The 25,959-nt window shown below is 40.6% G+C and overlaps 1 protein-coding gene across 2 annotated transcripts in view; it reads left to right on the top strand.

Moving 5' to 3' along the window:
- Window positions 1–25,715, top strand: part of BTK (Bruton tyrosine kinase) — a 37,976-nt gene extending 12,261 nt beyond the window's left edge. For both annotated transcript variants that reach the window (XM_058291326.2, XM_058291325.2), the window contains exons 2-19: window positions 753–920; window positions 1,429–1,527; window positions 3,622–3,690; window positions 5,261–5,342; window positions 10,988–11,116; window positions 11,440–11,507; window positions 13,049–13,233; window positions 13,624–13,686; window positions 14,294–14,348; window positions 14,656–14,735; window positions 14,908–15,035; window positions 15,757–15,831; window positions 16,292–16,463; window positions 16,980–17,196; window positions 18,240–18,304; window positions 19,710–19,828; window positions 20,356–20,513; window positions 25,204–25,715. In XM_058291326.2, the coding sequence (XP_058147309.1) occupies window positions 780–920; window positions 1,429–1,527; window positions 3,622–3,690; window positions 5,261–5,342; window positions 10,988–11,116; window positions 11,440–11,507; window positions 13,049–13,233; window positions 13,624–13,686; window positions 14,294–14,348; window positions 14,656–14,735; window positions 14,908–15,035; window positions 15,757–15,831; window positions 16,292–16,463; window positions 16,980–17,196; window positions 18,240–18,304; window positions 19,710–19,828; window positions 20,356–20,513; window positions 25,204–25,275 (1,977 nt within the window). In that variant the 5' untranslated portion in view covers window positions 753–779 and the 3' untranslated portion in view covers window positions 25,276–25,715. The remainder of the gene's footprint in view (window positions 1–752; window positions 921–1,428; window positions 1,528–3,621; window positions 3,691–5,260; window positions 5,343–10,987; window positions 11,117–11,439; window positions 11,508–13,048; window positions 13,234–13,623; window positions 13,687–14,293; window positions 14,349–14,655; window positions 14,736–14,907; window positions 15,036–15,756; window positions 15,832–16,291; window positions 16,464–16,979; window positions 17,197–18,239; window positions 18,305–19,709; window positions 19,829–20,355; window positions 20,514–25,203) is intronic.
- Window positions 25,716–25,959: the final 244 nt, after the last annotated feature.

The raw sequence follows: 25,959 nt of genomic DNA, 5'->3' as shown, positions 1-25,959 counted from the left end.
ACAAGTTACTTTTTATTCAAAAATTATCAAAGCTAGCATCCTCAATAGTAAGACAATTGCATCACGTTTGCATGATGCTGTCTAAAAGAACTAATCAAAGGAAAAAGAAAAAAAAAAGCCAAAGATCAAAAACAGAAGCAACCATCTCCCCACCAAAAGTTTTTTTTCAACTTTAGAGCAATGCTTCCATCCTTTGTAGCTCAGTGGGTGATGGGCAAAATCAGTTGGGTGGCAGTTAGTGTATGTCCATAACTGCAGGTGCAGCCTCCTTTTCCTTATTAGACCTTTGGTTAAAGACCCCTAATGGGACAGTATTTGAAAAAATAAGTTCACTGGGAACTGAAAGTCCAATATCTGCCTCAATGAAGTTCTGGCACCTGCATTATCCCTTCTGGGGATTTCAGGGTCAACAGCTGCACAGACTTTTGCTGTTCACAGATTCTACTTCCAAGTGCCATAAGAGGTTAGTGTAAAGTTGTCTCTAGACAATGCCAAGAATAAAGGTACATGTCACTTGGCATCCAGAGCATTCCATTGTCTTACGTGGAGTCACAATGTAGGACCAAACTCCCCAATTCAATGTACATCCATTATACTTGAAAACTGACAAGAAGGATGCCAAGGTATGGAGAAGACTTTTGGTTAGCTTTGCATGGTTCTGTTGCATTTGCAACCAGGTGGCTAAACTGAGGTGGAACCAGTAGGAATGAGGATTCATGTGCTGGATCCTCAGGAACTATCATTATCAACAGCACACAAGTGAGGTCCCGAAAGAAGCTATGGCTGCAGTGATCCTGGAGAGCATCTTTCTCAAGCGATCTCAGCAGAAAAAGAAAACATCACCTTTAAACTTCAAGAAACGCCTCTTTCTCTTGACGGTGCACAAACTTTCCTACTATGAGTATGACTTTGAACGAGGGGTAAGTTTTAAGCTTCTCTGCTGTGAAACCTGAGTTTCAAGGGCTTGATCTTAGATCTTCTTTGGGGAAGAGGTAGTAGGAGGGAGATAGAATGGACCTAAGTACATTCAAACACAGCAAAATATTTTCTAACCTAGAACTAGCTACAGCCATGCTGGGGTAAAAATTCGCAGGAAGCCAAGGGTGGGGTGCGGGAAGGGTCTTAACATGGAATCTTGCAATTAGTGAGTGCTCAAATGATTGTTGAGAACGAAATCCAAAAGTTGGAAATTGCTTCCTTATTTCTCATGATAAGGCACGAGTAGTCATCCACTTCTCTATAGTATTTGCCCTCCATCTGGTAGTCAAAAAAGTATAGATTAATAGTTTCAAAATGACAGATCCTGATAATAAGAGTGTGGGTGTCACCTCACTATACTGAATGATTAGATAACAAAATCTAATCGTCCAGTTGCTTAATCGTCCTTAATCTCTCTTTCTCCATTTTCTTCCGCATTCTCTTTCTCAGAGAAGAGGTAGTAAAAAGGGGTCAATAGATGTTGAGAAGATCACCTGCGTCGAAACAGTGGTTCCCGAAAAAAATCCGCCCCCGGAAAGACAGATTCCGGTAAGAAGAGACCATTGTCTGACAGAAAGAGAGAGGGAGATTTTAAGAAATATGGAACATTTAAATTCTCTGTAAATGAGCTGGTGATACTGTTCAATGTGGAACACAGTAAAGCTCCCTTGCAAAGTTCTTCATTCTAACACATATTGATTATACAGAGTTTCGGCATCTTTTCCCTAGATATAAAACATCTCACTTAACCTAGAAAACCTGTAATACCAATTTCAAAATGATGTTATATAAAGTTTTCAAAAAGGCCAGAAATGACAGCTTTTACTCCCTCAGTTACCAGAATCAAAATTAGAGGTTTGAGCTGGTCTTGATACAGGAATCCTAAGGCTCTGAGTCACAGGAGATTCTTTGATATCTCACTGTTTATTATCCTCTCATTTCCCATAGCCTTTCTGGAACACAACATCCAGTGACTTATAAGTTGATTTTTAAAAACATCACATTTTTTTTCCTGATTACAAGAGTAATATGTTTTTATATAGAAAATCTGAAAAATATAAAAAAGCATAAAAATAAAATCATTCATAATCTCATCACCCAACTAAAACAGCTATATCTGTATAGACTTACAGATGTTTTCCTCTGACAACCGTATACACACAAACTCAATTCACACATACATTCATTCTAATATATATTGTATGTATTTAAAATATAGAATCGCTTTGTAACCTTTTTCAATTTAGCAATATATGGTAAACTTTTTCCCATGACAATAAATTCTCTTTATTAACATTGTTTTAATGACTGCAAGTATTCCTTATTATAGATAAATTGTAATTTGTCTAACTAATCTGTCACTACACATTTATGTTGTTTTTAATAATTTGATATTATAAACCATTTTGGGAGGAACATCCATGCATACATTTTTGCATGTTTTTCTTGTCCTTCTAATAAATTCCTAGAAGTGAAATTTTATTAATCTTTTTGTGAAATTGGCATACTTTATTTTTATGTCTTTATTCTATTTCATTTTCTAGAAGTGGAATTTTAATTTCATACACTCCTACTAGCTGTGTGTGAGAGTATCTGTTTTTCTACATCCTTTCCAATACTTGGTATTATAATTGAGTTTAAGTATTAGTCAACTTGACAGGCAAGAAAAGTGATATTTAATTGCTGATCTATATTGCAATTTTTAAATCTATGTGTAAGGTTGAACAATTGTTTATATGTCTACTGCTCATTTACATATTTTCCTTTGTGAATTGCCTGTTAATTTTTTACCCATTTTTCTATTAAGATGTTTGCTTGGGGAGTGGATGTAGCTCAAGTGGTTGAGAGCCTGCTTCCCATGTACAAGTTCCCCAGTACCTCTGAAAAACAAACAAACGAAAAAAACAACTCTCATTGAGGAGTAGATGTAGCTCAGTGGTTGAATGCCTGCTTCCCATGTACAAGGTCCTGAGTTCAATTCCCGGTACCTCCTAAAAAGCAAAAAGATGTTTACCTTATTCCTAATAATTTTAAGAGATCCTAAATATTAAGACTATTAATCCTTTAACTACAATATATGTTGAAAATATTTTTCCACTTTTTCATTTATCTTTGATTTTGTTTCTAGTGTTTTTTGTTATACTGGGTTTTCAAGTCTATGTCATCAAATTAGTTTATCTTTTTCTTAATAGTTCCAACCTTTGGTATTCTATTAGAAAGGCTTTACCTCCCACAAGATTATATAAATAGTCATTTGTGTTTTCCTCAGTCTCTCATAGTTTCATTTTTTATATTAAGCTCTTGGATTTATCTAGGATTTACTTTGGTATATGGTATGAAATGGCTACCTACCTCTCCTTCATCTCCCAATATTAGTGGGTAACTGTTTGTCCCAGTACCATTTATTGAGTAATCTCCCTTTCTCCAATTATTTGAAATACCCAACATTTTCTTGAGTGAGTATGTGCTGGTTCCTATAGATATGTGTCCCTACTGGACTATAGGTAGTGATCAGCAAGAACTGGTATTATCAATGCAGGAAAGCCTTTGGGAACAGTTGCAGAGGACTTCCAGTACCAAAGGAAATCCAGAAAAGAGCAATTCATTAACCAATAACCATGCTTTCTTTTTCTTACATTACAGAGAAGGGGTGATGAATCCAGCGAAATGGAGCAGATTTCAATCATTGAAAGATTCCCTTACCCCTTCCAGGTGAGTAATTTTCTCTCAACAGTTCTACAAGCAATTGCTAGACATCGGGTACAGGGTAGAGGGAAGGATACTTAGTTCCAGGGAGCAGAAATTGAGGTAGACAAGGAAGTTAGACTAAGAAATGAGTTTGGCATGCAGTAAGAATGTTTGCCTCTCTATTTTCTGGATCCAACATAGTCTCTTTCCATCTCTACCACTCTAAGAGAATCCATAAGTGCATCCATCAATTCTATAATGGTGCATCTTTTCTATGGTAACTGCATTGAGAAAGATGCTGTTTGTTGAGTGAGCATTTCACTTCCTTCTTGTTCTGCCTATCTGTCTAATGGTGGTCATGTGAGTTGAGAAAACAGAAAATGGGAGGGAAGGAGTAGTATTCGGAAGTTCAGTATGTGGAAGGTTTATTAGAATTACACATAAACCTAAATTCTGTCCTAGTCTGGGTTAGGTGAAAAGCCACATAGGCCTCTGTTTGGGAGATACGGTGTAAGCCATAAAGGAGAAAAAAAGCTTCAAATTTGATTCAGTTTGTCCCACATATGTCCTGAGAACTCTATAGGCCACATGTCATGAATATAGCAGCCTCTGCAACAGTGAAAGCCAGAAAAGGAAGTGGAAAGTCTCAGGGGAGGGGGCTTTTCTGTCATTTTCTGTCATGGATCTATGAGCACAGCAAGACTAACAAGCAAAAAAAATGTAGAAGGATCTGTTCATGTTCCTGTCTGTACAAAAATTTTAAAAACCTGTGAAGGAGGTGTGTTTTACATGTAGTTTTTACTATTATTGTCTTTCAACAAGATGATGCTTTTTGTCTGGGCTAGTAGATAATGCTAAATATCAGATAATTCAAAATTAACTTGTATTTGACTTTGGAATCCACTATGCAATGACTATTAACTCTATGGGGTTTGGAACAACATCTTACATCTTACAATATCTCCACAACACTTAACATGATGCTTTGTACATGGCAGGTGTTCCAAAAATACTGATTGATTGATTTGATGATAGTGCTTAATATATACTTGATTCTTTCTGAAGTAGGTTTTTAAGTTTGGGCTATTTTAGCTAATATTGGTGAGAGAAGGCCACTAGGCAGTGGAGGAAAAGTAGCCACAAATTAAAAACTGCTATTATCCAAGAGAATAATCCACTTGTAATCAAAACTGAAGTCTTACAGATCATGACTTCAATTTTCTTCTATACAAACTCAAAGTTTAATAATAAGAGCATAAAATATCCTTTGTTGGAAAAATAAAAGTTGTGTCTTCTCCAAGGTCTGAGAGAAACATTATGAACTAGGTCTACATATAAATTGTAACACTAGTCAAGAGGATCTTGGAGTATTCAAAAGGCCATGAGCATCTAAGTCTTAATCTCTGGATATGATTGATTTAGAAATTCTTCAGATATTTCACATGACCCCAGAACCACTGCTGACTGAAGGGCCTGCCTTTCTTTTGTTTTCCATAGTAAATGTACAAAGGTGTCATTTAAGATAAGTTCCTTCAAGGGTCTTTTTCTTTTCCCTGAATTCTAAGTACTAAAGTGTTTGCATCCATTGCCCTAGGTCGTATATGATGAAGGGCCTCTCTATGTCTTTTCCCCAACTGAAGAACTGAGGAAGCGTTGGATTCACCAGCTCAAAAACAGTAAGATTTTTTTGAAATTAACTGTTTTCCAAAGAAAGAAAGAGAGAAGGAAGGACTGGGGGAGAAGAAAAGAAGCAAAGAAGGAAGGGGTGAGAAAGAAAGGAAAAAAAGAGAGAGAAAGAAAGAAGGAAAGAAAAGAGAAAGGAAGGGAGGAAAGGAGGGAGGAGAAAGGAAGGAAGAATGGAAGTAGGGAAGGAAGAGAAAGAAGAAAGGGAGGAGGGAAGAAGAGAGAAAAAGGAGGGAAGGGGAGGGGAGGGAGGGAGGGACGGAGGGAACATTTGTCCTCAATGCTAGTAATATAATTGGAGTTAGATTCCATCATAAGAATAAAAGAGCAGGTAGTGGACTAACTTTCAAACCAGTTTCACCACTGTCTCTGAAATACAATTTTATAATTGTGGTTACCTCCATTTCCCCAAATATAAAAAGGTTCCATTTTTTTACACCAATTACAAGGGTGGTGTGAAGTTCAATGGGTTAACAATATTTGGAATCCTAAGTATGAAATATCTAGTTCCAAAATATTAGAGGATGTATCAGAGTGCTTGAAGTCAGTCAGAGAACCTGGTTTCAAGCCCTCGAGTATCACTTACAAACTGTGTAACCACTGGCAAATGAGTCAACAAGCTTCTTTGAGGCTGTTTCGTCTTTGGAAACAAGGAAATAATAATGACTCCTGGACTTACCTACCTCCATGATTGTCATAAGGATTAAAGTAATCAATATACGTGAAAGCACATGGAGAACTGTAAAGTTGTAGAAGAAAGCACTGTACATCTCTTCATTGTGGATAAATATTTTCCAAGGAACTATTTTGTGCCCCTTGCTTTTTGAGGACATAAACTTGAACAGTTTCAACATTTCACATTGTGTGTTCAGATAAACTTGACTATAAGTGCTTGAAGCACAGGATGCATGCACACATATTTGTGTGTATATATAGCCACATGTCAAGTGACTGAGAGATTAACTGGTTGAGTTGACATCAGGAAAGCCTGCCTAGAGAAACAGGAAGGATGGCAGACTGATAACGGTATGGTTGGGTTATTGCATAACAGCCCTTTGTTTTAATAAACACTTAGATTCTGATACTCAGTGGCTGGCTGTACCAGCTTTGTTCATTTCCTTGAATGCAAGTCTGATTGGTCTAAATAATAAATCACCAAGTCTTTCAAACTGAAAGAGGAGAGCAGAAAAGAAGAGTCATTTATTGAATTCTTACTGTGAGTCAGACACTAAGCTAGATACTTTATATTTATCTCATTTAATTCTCACAGTAACTGAGGCTAAAACCAACAATAATAACAACTAACACTTAACGAGCATGTACAATATGCCATGCTCTGTACCAAGCGGTTCAAATGTACTAGCTCATTTAATGCTCACAATAATCTAATGAAGTATGTATTACTATATCTCTATTTACAGATGAGGGAACTGAGTCTCAAAAAGGTTAAGTAACTTGCTCAAGTGTACATGGCCAATAAGTGGTGGAGCCTGGTTTCTTACCAGTCCCTGGGTTTATGACTCCAAAGCCCAAGCTCATTACATAGTCTTATGCTTCTTGGTTTCCAAGCCCAGAAATTCCACCTGAAGTTACTTGCAAAATATTCTAGGGTAAAGTCAAGTTGAACAATACAAATGGGTGATATCCTGTGCCACATAGTTCTTGGCATTGAGATAATGGGCCTTTGTTGGCCCTGGGGATTATGAAACTAGCAAACACTTCAATAGTGCTTACTATGATCCAGGCTCTTCTCTAAATTCTTCACGTATATAACCTTTACTCTTCATATTAACAATATGAGTCAATTGCTTTCATTATCCTATTTTACAGATGAGAAAACTGAGGTACAGAGAGGTTAAGTACCCTGCCTAAGGGCACTCACTAAGTGGTAGGGTCAGACTTTGAACACAGGCTACAGATTCCATGCGTTTAACCAATTTCCAAGCCAGAGAAATAGTCTCAAGAGACTGAGATGGGAGCTCCAGAGGGCATATGTACTTACACTTCTTTGGTTCTCTCCACAGTGCTTCATACAGTGCCTTGCACAGAGAAAGGGATCAATAGATAGTTGTGTTGGTTGATTTTTCTGTGGGAGTAAACTACCACCACCAATGTGAGTTCCATGTTGATGGATGACTAGGATTTAGTTCAGAAATAGGGGCAAAGCAAGGTATACTAACTGTGGAAGAAACAAGGGAGAAAAAAAGTGTGGCATGTTCAACTTAGCTCCTTTATACTTCACATACTAATTTTAAAACCAGTCATAGTATAATCCAACAAATATTTATTGAGTGCTCACTATATTTAAGGTATGGATAATGACCAAAGATAAGAATATCCAGATTATAAACTTGGTTTAGTTACTCAGATGTTAACCTTACTATTTTAATTATGCATTGCTTTTAAAGATATCTATGTAAGTAAGATGCTGCCAGGCTAAAAATTAAATCAAACAAAATAAACAAAAACACCACCACTTGAGTTGGGTCATTAGTGTGAGCAAGTAATGTGACTAGATGTGGTTTTGTCTTCTCTTCCCTTATGTTTTTCTGAAGACATTTTTTTTCTGGTTGTTCCAGACCTAGGCGCATGTATTGTTGAACTTGCCTGGGCCCCCAAGATAAACCCCAAAGTAGGCACCTACTGACAAATACCATGGTTGCTGGGAGATTTAGGAGAAGGTAACTAACAATCCCAAGTCAGCCCCAGTGCTGCCATTGCTAATTAGTGGGATGCCCAAGGAGCCATAAAATCCCACTTTAGTGGCAGGTCATCCCCTTCTTGGATGAAGTGCACCCACTGAAAATCACGAACATGAAAAGGGGACTTCATCACAGTACTGGTTATCTCTCCTGAGGAATTTACTGTGAAGAGGGCACAAGAGAGCTTTTTGAAGTGCTGGATCTGAATGGTGGTTAAACCATTGACCTGTGAAGTCTATTATGTATAAGCTATACCTCAACCTAAAAAGCAGGGCCTCAGGTACCTCATATCTGGCTGCTATCTTTTTTAAAATGGCTCTTGCCATGCAAGGGTGGTGTCCCTGAAGACTTAGCCATGGACTGTCTCCTTCCATTTCCTTCAGCATGGCAATGGGTCCTTCTGTGTTTCAGCACCACAGATATTTGTTTACACCCAGTCTTGAATATTTGTTTGGTCAAGCTCAAAAGAGCCTATCCTAACAGCCACTTCAAAAACAAACAAGTAGCCTGACCTCACCAAACTGAATGAAAGTGGCATTGGGGAAACTCTGCCAACCCATGTGAAGAGAAAAGAATAATTTATGCCGGAAAGAGAATTATAGACATTATCCTGATAAATATGGAATAAGAGACCAGCCCATCAAGTGCTTGGAGAATGTACACAAACCATTAGTGCTTCTCAGACAGTGCTGGCCCTTGCACTGGTGAAGTAAACAGTCATCATTAGCCCTCCCACTAGGCTGCCTTGCTTTTGCAAACCTCTCCTAAGTGGCTGGAAATACCAGCTTTGGATTAGCCAATGAAAGAAGGGGTGTCATCTTCAGGGGAATTCTTAAGAGGCAGGCATTATTTGGGAATGTAGAGTGGGTTCTTTTGTGTGCTAGGGGCAGAGAGGAAGGAAACCTTATTTTCCCTCATTAGTGTATTAGCATTATCAGACCAGCTAGTCGTCAATTAAGTATTCTTAGTGTGTCTACTGGTGCCCAGCCCTGCAAAAGGTATAAAAGACCTGAGGGTCTTTAGATCCCTGGGTGAAGGTTTGTGGCATGAGAGGAGGGAGTGGAAGGTGGGGCTGGTGGGAACAATCAGCCGTGGCAGGGAAGAGTATTTTATCACTGACATTGTCCAGAATTGCCAGTGCTTGGTAATAACAAAAGGCAGTGGACTTTTAGTCAGTTACATTATTGCTTTTTTAATTCTTTATATCCCCTTATTGCCTGCACTGCATCTGAACAGCTCCCACCACCCTGCCCTTGATACAATGGAAAGGATGAGTGCAGAAAAAAAAGAGGGCAAGCAGGGGAGAATGGTTAAAAGTTTTCATATCCATGTTTAGGAAAGCATCAAGGTAGCACTTTATATATATATATTTTATATATAATATATATAAATATATAATAAACAAAATATGACTAAACAAAATAACTTTTGTTTATTTCCCTGTAAAATGCACCCAGCCACCAGACACTTCTAGGCCTCCCTTTAAAGCTGTAAGTGAATGATGAATGACCAGCAAGCTCTTAAGGATTCAAGTTGGTCTCTACAGAGGAAAGCTTTTGTTTTCTTTGTTTTTTTTTCAGGTATGCAGGGATTCTTATTTGTAGTAAATGCTAAAACATGTATTCCTAAAGTGTTCATTTTCTTAGAATAGCTTGGGTCTTTGCCCCGATGCTTACAATTGTTTTACGTTTGCTTCTCTCAGTTATCTGAAACATGTGACCCCTGCATGGTTTTTCTAATTGACTTGATGTCACAGTTCTTAAAATGTCACAGTGTTAAAAACAATAATATTAATTCCTCCTATCTGTAAATGTCTCTATTCTTTGCAAAGTATTTTGGAGATATTTTGAGCCTCACAACCCCGAGAGGGAAATTGACCTGCTATGTGTATCTCCTGCAGTGCCTGCGATCCACCTCTGTGGCTATAGAAAGATTGATTAATTGAAACATGTATGTTTTTATTTTTTTAAAATGATTGGAACCCTGCTTATTCTAGAGGCAGTATCATCTTCATTTGCACTAATAATTTTGCACCTGAACCCAGCTCTGTTCATTATTGTATTTAACACAGAAAGCCTAATCCAGAAGTTCTCACTAAAGTAAGTATCCCTAAAAGATCACTCAGGGACCTAAGTATATTAAAAGCTGGGGTGTCATACAACGAGATATTAATCAACCATAAGGAATGAAGTTATGATGCATGTAACAACATGGATGAATCTTAAACACATCATGTTGAGTGAAATAAGCCAGACACAAAAGGACAAATATTGTATGATTTGACTTATATGATATACCAAGAATAATCAATTACCTAAGAGACAGAAAGTAAATTACAAGTTACCAGGGGTGGGGGATGGAGGGAATGGGGAGTTCTTGCTTAATGGCTACAGAGTTTCTGCTTTAAGGTGATGAAAAAGTTTTGGTAATGGATGGTGGTGATGGTAGCACAACATTGTGAATGAAACTAATGTAACTGAATTTTTTTACACTTAAAGATGGTTAAAATGGCAAATTTTATGTCTATTTTACGACAATAAAATGAAAACAAAGAAATTGTAGTGTGAGTTTGGCTTGGGCACAGTGTTTCCCTTATCTGGAAACTGAACATCTTAACCAACATCTGCCTTACAGGAAGATTATAATGGCTACTAGGAAACATAGATAACATATTTTTTGTTCTTGGGCTCTAGAGACATCAGATATTCTTATCATGTTGGTCAGGAGATATTCATTACGACAGACCACTGAAGAGGACTGCACAGGGGCTCTTCAGGGCCAGGGCACACAGACAGGCAAAGCAGTCATATGAGCCAACCAGTCCCATTGTCATCAGCTTTCCTTCAGGGTGGAACTAAGCTCAAAGAGGAAAAGAAGCAAATGGTGCATTCTCCCTCATGTCACATGTGTTCTCTCTCTCCTCTCTCCTGCTATAGTAATCCGGTACAACAGTGATTTGGTACAGAAATACCACCCTTGCTTCTGGATCGATGGGCAGTATCTCTGCTGCTCACAGACAGCCAAAAATGCTATGGGCTGCCAAATTTTGGAGAACAGGAATGGAAGTAAGAGATCCGATTGGTTTAATTTCTTCATCCTTTATCTCTATTTGCATCACTCTCTCAAGGTCTGTTAAACCCCGGGACACTGCATAAGGTTGTATATTTTGGGCACCTAAAAAAGGGGCTTGGGAGAGGGGACTACTGGGGACTGATATTCAGCTGGTACTGTTCTCAAGCTGTGTGTCCTAGCCTGGGCCCATGTCCTCCCAAACTTTTTCTTACTTGCCTAAAGTTATGAGAGTATGAGAGCAAAGTCCCTAGCAAACCCGTTCCTGAGCCCTTTCCTAAAGTGCATTCTGTGTCACCACTAACTTCTTATTTTTCAGGCTTAAAACCTGGGAGTTCTCACCGAAAGACAAAAAAGCCTCTTCCCCCAACTCCTGAGGAAGACCTGGTATACAGGGAAATTGGGTGTTGTTACTGCTTAGATCAGGGGTTCTTAACCAGGGTCCATGGAAAGATTTCAGGGGGTCCGTGAGCTTGAATTGAAAAAAAATCAACTTATTATCTTTATTTTCTCTGACCTTTAACAGAAATCTAGCATTTCCTTCACTTATGAATATATGCAATAAATTACAATATATATCATGACAGTTGTTGCATATCTCAAAAAATCACTTATACTCATCCATATTTTGAAATTACAGTAGATGTTAGACCTGACGTGATGCTGGTTGAGTGTCATAAAACTATCTGCCACTACATTCTGAGAAGGGGTCTATGGTTTTCACCTGACTGGCAAAGGGGCTATGGAACCATTTACAGTCACATCCTGGAAACTCACCAGAGACTTAGAATTCCCCTGGGACTTGGCAATTTTAATTAGTGTTCTTGCTGAGACAGGATGTTTGTCCTGCTATTTAGGACTTCCTCTTTTTTTAATTTTTTAAAAGACTTATTTTATTTACTTATTTCTCCCCATCCCCTCGTTGTTTGCATTTGCTGTATCTGTTCATTGTGTGCTCATCTTCTCTTTTAGGAGGCACTGGGAACCAAACCCAGGACCTCCTGTGTAGAAGGGAGATGCCTAATCACTTGAGCCACCTATGCTCCCTGCTTTGTCACATGTGTCTCTCATTATGTTATCCTCCTTGTGTCTCTTGTTGAGTCAGTTCACGATGCCATCCCATCATGTCAGCTCACTGTCGTGCTCATCTTCTTTAGGAGGCACTGGGAACTGAACCCGGGACCTCCCATGTTGTAGGTGGGAGTTCAATTGCTTGAGCCACATCTGCTTCCCAGGACTTTCTCTTCAATGAAAAGATAGAGGCCTATTAGGTAGCTCTTGGCAACAATTTACTCCAATCAACCTGTTTGAAACATAGTAACAAAGCTTATCAGTTTCCCTATTTTAATATGAAAAATTTCAAACATACAGCAAAGTTGAAAGAATTTAAGTGAACACCCATATATATCTAATACCTAGATTCTCCCACTAATGTTTTACTTTAAAACTTGATTTTTGGGTTACTTTTTGAGATCTGAAAAGCCATTTCCCATATATTATAAGTAAGGAGGGCAAGTATTATGCTCATTTTACAAACAAGGAAACCAGTGTTTAGATCCACTTATTAAGTTAGTGCCAAGCAGGTTTCCTGACTTTGGATGTATATGGTATTTTAAACCTTGGCGGCTTAAAAACATGGAAGTCTGGGTCCCATTCCCAGAGATTTTTATGTAATTGGTGTGGGAGATGGCTAGGGAGTCAGGACTTGTAAAAGCTCCTTAGGTGATTTTAAGGTGCACTAAGTTGAGAACCTCAACATAAAATGTTTGTTAAATGAATGCTTAAAAAGAAAAACGTATATTATGCTTGATTTCAGTTAGAATGCTGTCTCTGGTAAGTCAGAGAACCCAGGGCGGGGGAGGGGGGTGGAGAACATGAGAATGCTTTATAGCAATCAAATCTCTCTGCTTTTTCTCCTATCTATACAGATCTTGAAAAAGCCACTGCCCCCTGAGCCAACAGCAGCCCCCGTCTCAAGTGAGCTGAAAAAGGTTGTTGCCCTTTATGATTATATGCCAATGAATGCGAATGATCTACAACTGCAGAAGGGTGAAGAGTATTTTATCCTAGAGGAGAGCAATTTACCCTGGTGGAGAGCACGTGATAAAAATGGGTGAGCGCGTGCAAGCCATTCCTGAGCCTTTTGCCCACCCACCCTATACGTGCAAAATCCTACAGTGGAATTCCCCTACTCAGTGTCCTCATCAGAAACTGTTTATCCCACACAAAGTGTTTATCCCACCAAGCACCTGCCAGTGTGTTTCTCTTCACATGGCCTCTGCCCCCACTCCAAGCCTGTAGGGTCTGGCACTCATGTGTGCCACATCTGAAGATGAAACACACACTTCACCTACCTAACCTTGCACAAGAGACATGATCCTCTTTCAGGGAGGGGATCGACATATGTATAGCTTAGTTCTGATCCCAGGGATATGGGTATGAGTCTTTCTCTCCCTGGGAACGATAAGATGCTGGATGATCTACCACATTGTCTCCTCTACAGGCAGGAAGGCTATATCCCTAGTAACTATGTCACTGAAGCAGAAGATTCCATAGAAATGTATGAGTGAGTATGCTGTGCTCCCAGTTCACAATTCCAGGAGGAACAAAATATTGTATATATCTTTTTATACTTTCAACATTTTAATTTCAAGATATGTTAAAACCAGAGCCAACTAGACCAAGTGATGCCACCATCCCAAGTTAGTGCCAATTTCTTACCCTTATCCCAAACCCACTCTGCTTATGGGTGCTGGCAAGGTCACCCCTCCTCCAATACAGAAGAACCACATCACAAGAAAAAGAGTTGACAGCCTGATAGGAAACGTTTGAAAAGGGTAAAAATGCCAAATGTCTAGTGAGTATTGCCTTTTCCCCCCAATCATGGAAGTGGGCTGTCCTTTGAGTGCCCCAGTCCCTAATCACTTCCTTGCAATCCCCTGCTGCCTTCCTGCCTGTCTTCACCCTCCATTCTCTATGTCCATATATCTTCACTGCTAACCTGGGTTTGGGAAAGGGACACAGTGTGCTCTGCATAGATATGATAGGCACTCAACAAATAGGGTTTATGTGAATTGATTGAATCACTGGCAGGGACAGTGCTGGAAGGTGCTCTAACCTCCCAGCCGCTTACCACAAGGCCTAGGAGTCACTCAAACACTCTCACTTTATAGGTGGTATTCCAAGCATATGACTCGGAGTCAAGCTGAGCAACTGCTAAAGCAAGAGGTAAATGTGGGACCCATCCCAAGCAAATGTGAAGACAAACAGTATTTTTCTTGTGCAGCCAATAAGCAAGGATCCTGAATTGAGGACCTGCTGCTGCCTACCACCTCCAGGCAAGGTGGTACCAATGCCACCATCCTATGAGATACCAAATACACTTTTCAGTACCAAAAGCATTAAGACTGCAGCTCAAGTATGTAACTTGGCAGTAAAAATGGGTTGTTCTAGTTTCTCTCATGTTTGGACAGGTGGGATGCAGGTGCAAGAACCACCTTCACCTACAGTCAGCTTTTTTTCTTCATTGTTTCAGGGGAAAGAAGGAGGTTTCATTGTCAGAGATTCCAGCAAAGCTGGAAAATATACTGTGTCTGTGTTTGCTAAATCTACAGGGTAAGTGCTACTTCTCCAAGGCACTGGGGACCAAGGAAAGGGCTGTCCTCCCATCACCTCCTTAATGGTGTGCCCTTCTTCTGTCCCTTCAAGTTGAAACTCATCCCACCTCACTTCTTGGGTTCTACTGACCCAAGTCCCCAAGTTGCTGACTAAATATCCACTTCTTCAGGGACCCTCAAGGGGTGATACGCCATTATGTTGTGTGTTCCACACCTCAGAGCCAGTATTACCTGGCTGAGAAGCACCTATTCAGCACCATCCCTGAACTTATTAACTACCATCAACATAACTCTGCAGGTAAGTTCTAGGGTCACTGAGAAGAAGAGTGTTACAAGCACCTGGAGAAGCAACTGAGGATGAGGTGGTGTGTGGAAGAATATACCTCACAGGATAGTGTGAATTAGCTGGATAGAGGTCAAGTAAAGAGGTGATCAAAGGCAGACCTTATGCCAAATAGGGATGGACATCTTATTTGGTGATTGATCTGTTGATTTAAAAGCTCTGTACTAATGAAAGACATAGAAGAGGCTGGTAATTAATCAGTCAGCAAGTATTTATTGAGTTCCTACTGTGTGCTCAGCAATTTCCTTAATACTAGAGAAGAGCACAAGATAATTATGAATCTAGGTCCTTGCCCTCAAAGAATATACAGGTTAGAAAACATCTAAATAGTATATAACTAAATAGTATAGAAATTCTAAAAACTGGGAGATAAGTGAGGGCATGAATACATGGGCAAAGTTTCACTGAGAAGGTAGGATTTGAACTAAGTCTGCATTGGGAGGTGGGGTATATTTAGCTGGTTGTGTGTGTGTATGTTTCAAGTAGCATTTTATTTTTATTGTCCTTGAAAACTCTTGTGAGAGGAGAAACTTTTAGAAAAATGTGGGTTCCTGGAGATTTTCTAGAATTCAAAATGTACTAGAAAGATTCACATTGGAACTGTGAGGCTTTAAGTGAGGGTGTGCGAGGCCTCACCCCATGATGCGCCAACATCATGATCCTCTGTACATTTCAGGACTCATATCCAGGCTCAAATATCCAGTGTCTCAACAAAACAAGAATGCACCTTCCACAGCAGGCCTGGGCTATGGTAACTGCTTATTTCTCAGGGGTATGGTGGGCTGGTCAGTTGTAAGGATTACCTTTGGCAGACCCCATTAGACCTTGCCTCAGTGAGTGCCCTTGCAGAGTGTTCTGCAACAGCTGCCTTCAGGAAGGTCAACACAGAGACAAGCAAAGACATTTTATGGTTTATCTCCTTCTAAAGGTTTCTACTGGGACTGCAAAAACATAGGCTCATAAAGGGATTGGGGGAGGTTGTCTCGTCTACCTTTGGGCCTTATGGCCCACTTGTACCTAAAATTCCCAGATTCCTCCAATGAGTAACTCCCTGTCTGTGAGATTTACCCACGAGCAAAGATGTATTCGTTTTCCTGAGAACTTCCCTTTTAATAAGTGTCCTATTTCTGCCCCCAGTAGAGATTCCTATCTATTGTAGGAATTATACATACATGACAAAAAAAGAATCACACCAAACTTTGTTGTTATAGGATCTTGGGAGATCGATCCAAAGGACCTGACATTCTTGAAAGAGTTGGGGACTGGACAGTTTGGAGTAGTGAAGTATGGGAAATGGAGAGGCCAGTATGATGTGGCCATCAAGATGATCAGAGAAGGCTCCATGTCTGAGGATGAGTTCATTGAAGAAGCCAAAGTCATGATGTGAGTTACAGCCCAAACTCAGCTCTCAGTCCAGTTACTGGAGTCTAGGAATTGCCAGGACTCTACACTGTGGTTTAAGGTGACTTACAATGAGAAAATTGGGGGACCAGGGCCTGAGGTCAACCTTTGATTTTCGGGAGTCCTAACTGCTAAGGTAATCATTTTTCTGCCTTAGATATTTGTTGAGAATTGTGTTGATCATGGGTGTGTACCATCTCAGTAGCATTTGGAGTAGAGTAGAAAATGAGACTGTCAAAAGAAAGACTGGTTCTAATTTAGCCTTAGTGTTCTTTTCATCCTGGACTTATTTCCTTCTCTACTGATGGACTCCAAATCCCTGCTTACCCCCACATTTAAGCACTTGAGGTTTGTGGTAGGAAGGAAGAAAGTTAAATTGCCACCATGTTCCCTAATCTGGTATTCTACTCCTAGGCCAACTCCTTTCCTCCCCAGCCCCTTTATGACTAGTATGTAGAGCCTGAAAGGAAGAACTGGTTCATTGCTGCTCTCCTATAGGAATCTTTCCCATGAGAAGCTGGTGCAGTTGTATGGCGTCTGCACCAAACAACGTCCTATCTTCATCATCACTGAATACATGGCAAATGGCTGCCTTCTGAACTACCTGAGGGAGATGCGCCATCGCTTCCAGACTCAGCAGCTGCTGGAGATGTGCAAGGATGTCTGTGAAGCCATGGAATACCTGGAGTCAAAGCAGTTCCTTCACCGAGACCTGGTGGGACCTCATGAGGATTGGCATGGGGCCAAGGGCTGAGGGGGTGGAAGTAGCAGTGGAAGATATATCATGCACTGATGGGGAGGGTTATGGTGCCATTATTTCAGGTTTATCTAGAAAATACTCAATGTTAGTTGTGCCTCTGCCCCAGTGGTGAGCTGGTTAAGTATCTCCAATCTCCAGTCCATGAGTTCTGCCATAGTGAGAGATACTTAACCAGGTCACCACTGGGGTAAACACTTACCACCTCCACCCCCAACCCTGTCTCCTATCCCCCATGAGGAAATGGTGGGTCTTTTAGTGGCCATTCTGGTCTCAGCAGGACAACCCTGTACTTCCCAATGAGACTGATCCTGGCAAAGAGCCATCATTTTGTTACATCTGAGTAACAAACTAGTGGCCAGTGGGTGCATTTGGCTTACTTGCATATGTGTGAGTGTGTGTGTTTTTAAATAGTTTTGTATTGGCAAACACTTAAACGGAGACATTTCACATTTAAAAACTGGAATGTCTACCTTCTCTTGAGCATCTGGACCATCTTGTAACACTGGACCCATCTTCTCAAAGGGCATGCTCAGTCAGCTGGAGCTGAAGAGCCTCCTTTAGACCAAGTGTGTGTGCTCCAGTTTACTGCAATCTCCACCCACCTCACTTCGCTCGTTTGCTTTGCCTGCCCAGTTCCTGGAAGCATCTGAATTTGTACCCCTATTTGTTTAAGCCAGGCTGAGGCTCAAAAAGCAGAAAAGAAAAATTTCTCTTTCTTTTTCCCTTAATTCACTCAGCATTTCAGTGAAGGGATGGGTGCCATGGAATTGCCCATGTGAATGAAATTATTCTTCATGTCCTCAGCTTTACTTATGACTACAGAGCAGGTTGCTTTACATGTGGCAAAAATGCATCCAAATTTCTCAGTGGCATCAGCTGACTCCTATTAGGTGGTAAGATGTCTGTAGTCAAAAGACATGAGGCTTCCCTGGCAGAAGCTTTGTGCCTTTAATCTGTGAGCCAGGGACAGAGTCTCACTGGGATCTATTGCACCACAGGCTGCTCGAAACTGTTTGGTAAACGATCAAGGAGTTGTTAAAGTATCTGACTTTGGCCTGTCCAGGTGAGTATGCCTATTTCATCTTTCCCTTTAAAAGTAAAAATAGCACAGTACAAACATAAGAAACATAATAGTTTTTATTCCTTCCCTTCCCCCCCATTCTAGTGTTTTCCACCATCTCTCAATCCCTATTCTTCTGTATTATTTAATTCAGTTCTCTCATCCATTCATTTTGTTGTTATAGCCCTCTCCTTTCTCCCTTTACCCTTTCCCCCTTTTTTTTTTTTTGGCTCTTTTTCCAATACCTTGCCTTTTTTTTTTAAAGATTTAATTTTTTTATTTCTCTCCCTTTCCCCCCTGTTGTCTGCTCTCTGTCCATTCGCTGTGTGTTCTTCTGTATCTGCTTGCATTATCCGGCGGCACTGGGAAATTGCATCTCTTTTTTTGTTGTTGTTGCATCATCTTGCTGCATCAGCTCTCCGTGTGTGGCACCACTCCTGGGTGGGCTGCACTTTTTTCATATGGGGCGACTCTGCTTGCAGGGTGCACTCCTTATGCATGGGGCACCCCTTGCACACAGGGCACCCCTTGCGCATGGCAGCATTGCACATGGGCCAGCTTACCACACAGGTCAGGAGGCTCTGGGGATTGATCCCCGGACCTGCCATACGGTAGATGGATGCTCTATCAGTTGAGCTACATCTGCTTATCTTGATCTGTTCATCTTTTTTTTGGTCTTTATTCACTTTTTAATATTACATTAAAAAAATATGAGGTCCCCATATACCCCCCACCCCCCTCACCCTACTCCTCCCCCCATAGCAACATTCTCCTCCATCATCATGAGACATTCATTGCATTTAGTGAATACACCTCTGAGCATCGTTGTACCTCGTGGTCAATGGTCCACATCATAGCCCACACTCTCCCACGTTCCATCCAGTGGGCCATGGGAGGACATACAATGTCTAGTAATTGTCCCTGCAGCACCACCCAGGACAGCTCCAAGTCCCGAAAATGCCTCCACATCTCATCTCTTCCTCCCATTCCCCACACCCAGCAGCCACCATGGCCACTTTCTCCACACCAATGCCACATTTTGATGACCTTGCCCATCCATTCTTTTTTCCTACTCAGAATAGAAGGTAACTGCAGAGTAGAAAGAAGGAAGGTAGAAGTGCAGAGAAGGGAAAGGCAGAGAAGGAAAAAGAGGAAGGGAGCACCTATTAGATCTTATTTAGCACCATTCTTCCTGTAACCATATTGTCAACTAGGAAAGCTAAATCAGATATGAAAAACAGAAAAATATTTAAAATAACATTTGTAAAAGACACTGGTTTGGTAGCAGAGCCTTTTGAAAAAACCTATAAGCATATATCTGTGCAGCTGTTGTGACTGTGCAAAGAAAATTTAAGCAAATATCGAGCTCACCAAATCCTAAGTGTAACAAGTCTTGAATCCCTTGCAGGTATGTCCTGGATGATGAATACACAAGCTCAGTAGGCTCCAAATTTCCAGTTCGATGGTCTCCACCAGAAGTCCTTATGTATAGCAAGTTCAGCAGCAAATCTGACATTTGGGCTTTTGGTAAGTGGATAAGATTATACAGTTAACACAGGTCAGAGGAAGAGGAATGCAATGGGAAAATTCACACTTTGCAATCTGCACAGAGAGACTGTTATTTGTTCCTGCTCTCATTCATTGAATCCTTAGTGAGTGCCTGTGATGTATCAGATGCCACAAGGTTTGCTGGGGATAAAAATAATAAACTAGACCTGGTCCCTGCCTTCTTAGAATTTACAGTATATTGGAGGAAGCAATTCACTCACTAGTTGACATTTTCTGAATGCTGATCATGCATCAGAGACTCTGCCAGACCCTATAATTACAAAGGCAAATAAAATGCTGTCTCTCCTCCAGAGGAGCTAATAATCTAGTGCAACCCTGACCACCATCCAGTTGTTCAGAATTAGGGCAGAAGTTTATACAAAATGCAAAGAAGCCCAGAGTGGGCGACAGGTGATTTTGATCTTTGAGGTTGATCTAGAAGGACTAGAGCCCTTATTATCTGATAAGACTGAAAACCAACTAAGTACATCTTCCCTCTCTTCTAGGGGTTTTAATGTGGGAAATTTACTCTCTGGGAAAGATGCCGTATGAGAGATTTACTAACAGTGAGACTGCTGAACACATTGCCCAAGGTCTACGTCTCTACAGGCCTCATCTGGCTTCAGAGAGGGTATATACCATCATGTACAGCTGCTGGCATGAGGTTAGTGTTTTATTGCGACCTCTTTGATCATTTCTATGAACCTACTTTCCCATGTAACCATCCAGGCACCCAGTCTGCACTCTCCATGACTGCAGGCCAGCTGGGCAAACTGATAGCTGCACACATTCCCTACATCCACACATACTTCGATGGCCTCAGGCTTTCTCAGGCCAACCCCAAGTCTCACTAGAGTATTATTAGAAGACCGAACACCAACTCAGTTTTAGGAAGAGTGAGTGTTGTGGAGCCATGTCACCTACCATAAGCAGGCTGCTAAAGGCACCCAGACAAGTGTATGGACATTATGAAAGAAAAGGTTCCTTCATTTGGAAGCCATTGGTCCTTTCATCTACTTTATTAGCTGCCAACCTCTGGCTGAGGTCCTAAGTGAGTTTGTGTGTGTGTGTGTGTTTTGTATGTTTGTTTGTTTTTAACCTGAAAGGGAACTAAAATAGGTAGATTTTAAGAAACAATAGATGGGAGAACAGATGTGGCCCAAGTGGTTGAGCACCTGCTTCTCACATGGGAGGTCCTAGGTTCAGTTCCCAGTGCCTCCTAAAAACAAAAAAATGAACAGCAAGCAAACAAACGAAAAAACCAACTCAGAGGAGCCAATGTGGCTCAGCGGTTGAGCACCAGCTTCTCACATACGAGGTCCTAGGTTCAATCCCAGGCCTCCGTACCTCAAAAAACAAAACAAAACAAAATAGATGGACTATGTGGGTGGATGTGGTATTTTGGGATTAAGGCGCCTCTTACTATTACTAAAATGTTTCATTACTCTCATCTTGGGTTCAGAGGTGCTGTCTCCACTTTTCAGTAGATCCTTGACAACCTTTATTTGGCAACTTAAATCTCTCATAGGAAATCAATGTCCAGCCCTGAGTTCTGCCCCACTAGAAACATGGAAAGATAGTGTCCGACAAATGCATACATGAATCTGGAGCCCTCTTGGTGAGGTGGAAAGTGGGCATCTAGAGTCAGAGTATGGCTCCTTTCCCTTGAACAAACAAGAGGTCACGAAGAAAGTGTGGAGAAAGGGAGAACCCCTTGGAGCTATTTTCCTTCTTTCCCCACTGTGATGCAGGATTAAGGGGAAATGACTATGTTCTTTCACAACAAGGGCACCCTCACTCTGCTAGTTAATACTATTTCAGGTGAGCATTTTCTCCCCAGCCTATTTAAAGTAATGACTCCCAAACTTGGATCCATATCAGACACTGGGGAACTCGTTAAAAATTGTTTTCTTTATTTTTAAAGGAGATTACATAAATGTTACATCAAAAATATAGGGGATTCCCATATGCCCACCCCTACCCCATCACACTTTCCCACATTAACATCTTAGTGTGGTACATTTGTTACAATTGAGGAACACATATTGAAGCATTGCTATTAACCATGGTCTATAGTTTACATTGTAGTTTACATTTTGCACTGCACAATTTTACAGGTTTTGAGAAAAAAAAAGTATAATGGCCTGTATCAGTCATTGGAAGATCGTACAGAACAATTCAAATATCCCTGGAGAACTCTTTTTTTACACTGATTTTTTAAAAAGATTTATTTTATTTATTTATCCCTACCCCCCTCATTATTTGCACTCGCAGTGTTCTCTCTGTGTCTGTTCATTGTGTGTTCTCTGTGTCTGCTTGTCTTCTTTTACTTTAGGAGACACCAGGAACCAAACCAGGGCCTTCCATGTGGGAGGGAGGTACCCAATCACTTGAGCCACATCTGCTCCCTGCTTGTTGTATCTCTCTTGTCTCCTTATTGTGTCATCTGGTGTGTCATCTTGTTGATGACAATGGGCTTGCCTCACCAGCCCATTGCGCCAGCTCACTATCTTGCATGTCTCTTTAGGAGGCACTGGGAACCAAACCCAGGACCTCCCATGTGGTAGGCAGGTGCCCAACTTCTTTGAGCCACATCTGCTTCCCCCTGGGGAACTCTTTTTTAAAAATACATTTTTCATTTATTTTTAAATGATACATAGATTACATAAAATGTTACATAAATAAATAAAGGGGGAAGCAGACTTGGCCCAGTGGATAGGGCGTCCGTCTACCACATGGGAGGTCCATGGTTCAAACCCCGGGCCTCCTTGACCCATGTGGAGCTAGCCCATGCGCAGTGCTGATGCGCGCAAGGAGTGCCGTGCCACGCAGGGTGTCCCACACGCAAGGAGTGCGCCCCGTAAGGAGAGCCACCCAGCACGAAAGAAAGTGCAGCCTGCCCAGGAATGGCATCGCACACACGGAGAGCTGACACAACAAGATGACGCAACAAAAAGAAACACAGATTCCTATGCCGCTGACAACAACAGAAGTGGACAAAAAGAACATGCAGCAAATGGACACAGAGAACAGACAACTGGGGCAGGGGGGAAGGGAAGAGAAATAAATAAAATAAATCTTTAAAAAAAATAAAGGGTTCCCATATGCTCCACTCCCCACATCTCCCACATTTCCCACATTAACAACAACTTTCATTCATGTGGTACATTCATTGCAATTGATGAACACATTTTGGAGCACTGCCACACAGCATGGATTATAGTTTACATTGTAGTTTACACTCTCCCACTCAATTCTGTAGGTTATGGCAGGATATATAATGTCCTGTATCCATCTTTGCAACGTCATTCAGGACAACTCCAAGTCCCCAAAATGCCCCCATATCACACCTCTTTTCCCCCCTCTCCCTGCCTTCAGCAACTCCAGTGGCCACTGTCTCCACATCAATGATATAATTTCATCTATTGCTAGAATCACAATAAGTCTATAGTCGAATACCAATAAGTCCACTCTACTCCATATATTATTCCCCAATCATGAGGATTCTGGGATGGTGATGCCCACTCTACCTCTAATTGAGAGGGGGCTTCAATCCCATATGGCTGATTGATGGGACTCTCTTGCTTGCAGTTGTAGACTCTCTTGGTTCCTTGGTGTGGCTGTTGTCTATCCTCACCTGTTAGTTGTCCTGAATAAGTCCAAGGAACTGGAAAGCAGGTGTTAACAACTCCTCTGAGGTTCAGGACCCAACTGGCACATGGGCAACCCTGAGAGTCAAGTCTTTTGAACATACACCTACCAACTCCAGCACCAACCATAGATTCAATAAAATGGATGGAAGAGGCATGCGTAGAGACGTCACATCTGAGTCCAACTCTGTTACACTTGGGAGCACAAACTCCAAAGTAGAGCCTACTGGCAGGGCACTAAACTCCAGAGTTATCTGCCATGACCATAGCACCTGGGTGCCTCCATAGCCCCCTAGGGAACTCTTAAAAGTACAGATTATTGGGCCTCATCTCTAGAGATTCTGGGTATGTTTAAAGCAGGATCCAAAAATTGGGTTTTTTTTTTTTAAACTTCCCTGGAAATTCTGATACTTAGTATCATAGAGAACCACTGAATCAAAAGATCAAGAAATTGATGAACTTTTGGTTTTGATAGATTGAGACGATTCTGAAATGAATGTGCCCTGAACCACCAAATACCCAGGGGCCTATGGACCATGGCTGTCCAAAAGAGCCTTAGTCTGGAGGCCAGACACTGATAAAAAGTCCCAGAGGCTCAGGATCCCTGCCCAGTGAAGCAGCCCATGGTTTTGAAATATTATTCCCTTTGTTAACTTTGGATATGGGAGGATAGAAAAAAGATTTAAAGCCAAACTAAAAATTCTCACAGCTGATAGGCTTTCATCCATGTTGAACACTTAAAACTTATTTGGCAGCCATTTTTCACTTGAGGATTCAAAATAAGAATGCATCAGTGTACAATTATGTAATGAACTTGCCCTCATTTTTTTTAACAAATACATTTTGATACATATTAATAAAGCACCAATCCATCCAAAGTGTACAATTAGTGGTATTTGGCACAATCACATAGTTGTGCATTCATCACCACAGTCATTTTTAGAGCATTTCATTATTCCAGCAACAGCAATAAAAAACAAAAACCAACCAACCAAACAAAACTTATCATCCCTCAGTCTCTCCATGCTTCCCCTTCTGTACATATCTGCTATTTTGTTTCCTTCTCTCTAGAATATTTGTGCTTATATTTTGTAAAATAGTCTTATAAATGCAATATCACCTATATTCTTATTTACATGAGGTATCACTATAACAACCAGCTTTTTAAAAATTTTTTTAACAAATTAATGTTATTGATACATATTAATAAAGCATACAGTTCATCCAAAGTGTATAAAAAATGGCATTTGGTACAATAACATAGTTATACATTCATCACCTCAGTTATCATTAGAGCATTTTCATTATTCCAATAATAATAATTAACAAGAAAATTCTTCACCCCTCGATGTCTCTATGCATCTTGTTGCCCTCAATTTTAACCAATGTTTGTCAGTTATAATCAGCAAATTGATCTTTTTAAAAAAATTTTTATTGTAGTAACATATATATAACTAAAATTTCCCATTTTAACCACTTTTAAGTCAAATTGTTCTTAGTAGGGTTATAACCCGAGTCATTAAAGATAAAAAGTGCACAAAGGCTTTATGGAGAATATCTACTTCTTATGTTTTGGTAATCAACAGGGTATGCTGCCAAACTTGAGTATGTATTTAATAAACATTTGCTGCTTAATCATCACATTTCACTTGAATTCTGGATTCTAGCCCACTGTGTAACCCTCTACTTTTTCTTTGGTCTTAGAAAGCAGATGAACGTCCCACTTTCAGAATTCTTCTGAGCAACATTCTGGATGTCATGGATGAAGAATCCTGAGCTCACCAATAAGCTTCTTGGTTCTACTCCTCTCCTCAAGTCCCAATTTCACTTTCTTTGACGAAATTCCAGGCTTTCAGGCCGTGGGGGCTTTGTGATCATAGTGAACACACAAAGGCCTCTCTACATCTAGGAATGCGCTTCTTTGGTTTCCCGGGATATTGCCTTCTGAGCAAAGGCCAAGGAATTATCTTGTCTGGTATTGTTCCCCACCCCTGAAAGAAAATGTCCCAAGAGTATTGAGATGGACTAAATTTTGGATGGAAACATTTTTGGGGAGGGAAGGCTTTATAAATAGCCTCACAAGGGGTACAACATCTCTTTGGGTAGGCATTAGAACGGGTGGGGTTGGTGGGCAGAATTGGGCAAGAATAAAGCTGTGCCATAAAAATGGGAGGGGAGGGAGTTTTTGATAAAATAAAATTACTAGAAAGCTTGAATGTCTCTGCTATCTTGGTTATTCATGCAGGCCCCTGAAGCACTGTATTTGTTTTCCAGAAAACTATTATGTGGCATTGGCATGACATATTCCTTCATTGAGAACTCTACGGGATCCTCGGCATTTAACCTCTCTAGCCCTTGGAAAATTCTGCCTCTGAATCAGAGACGAATTCACAAGTCAAAGCATAGTGTCTGACACACAGTAGGCATGAAATATTATTATTTGGCTGAATCCGAAAAGAC

Source organism: Dasypus novemcinctus, chromosome X (assembly GCF_030445035.2).
Source record: "Dasypus novemcinctus isolate mDasNov1 chromosome X, mDasNov1.1.hap2, whole genome shotgun sequence".
Lineage (NCBI taxonomy): Eukaryota > Metazoa > Chordata > Mammalia > Cingulata > Dasypodidae > Dasypus > Dasypus novemcinctus.
This window is presented reverse-complemented; position numbering and strand designations above follow the sequence as displayed.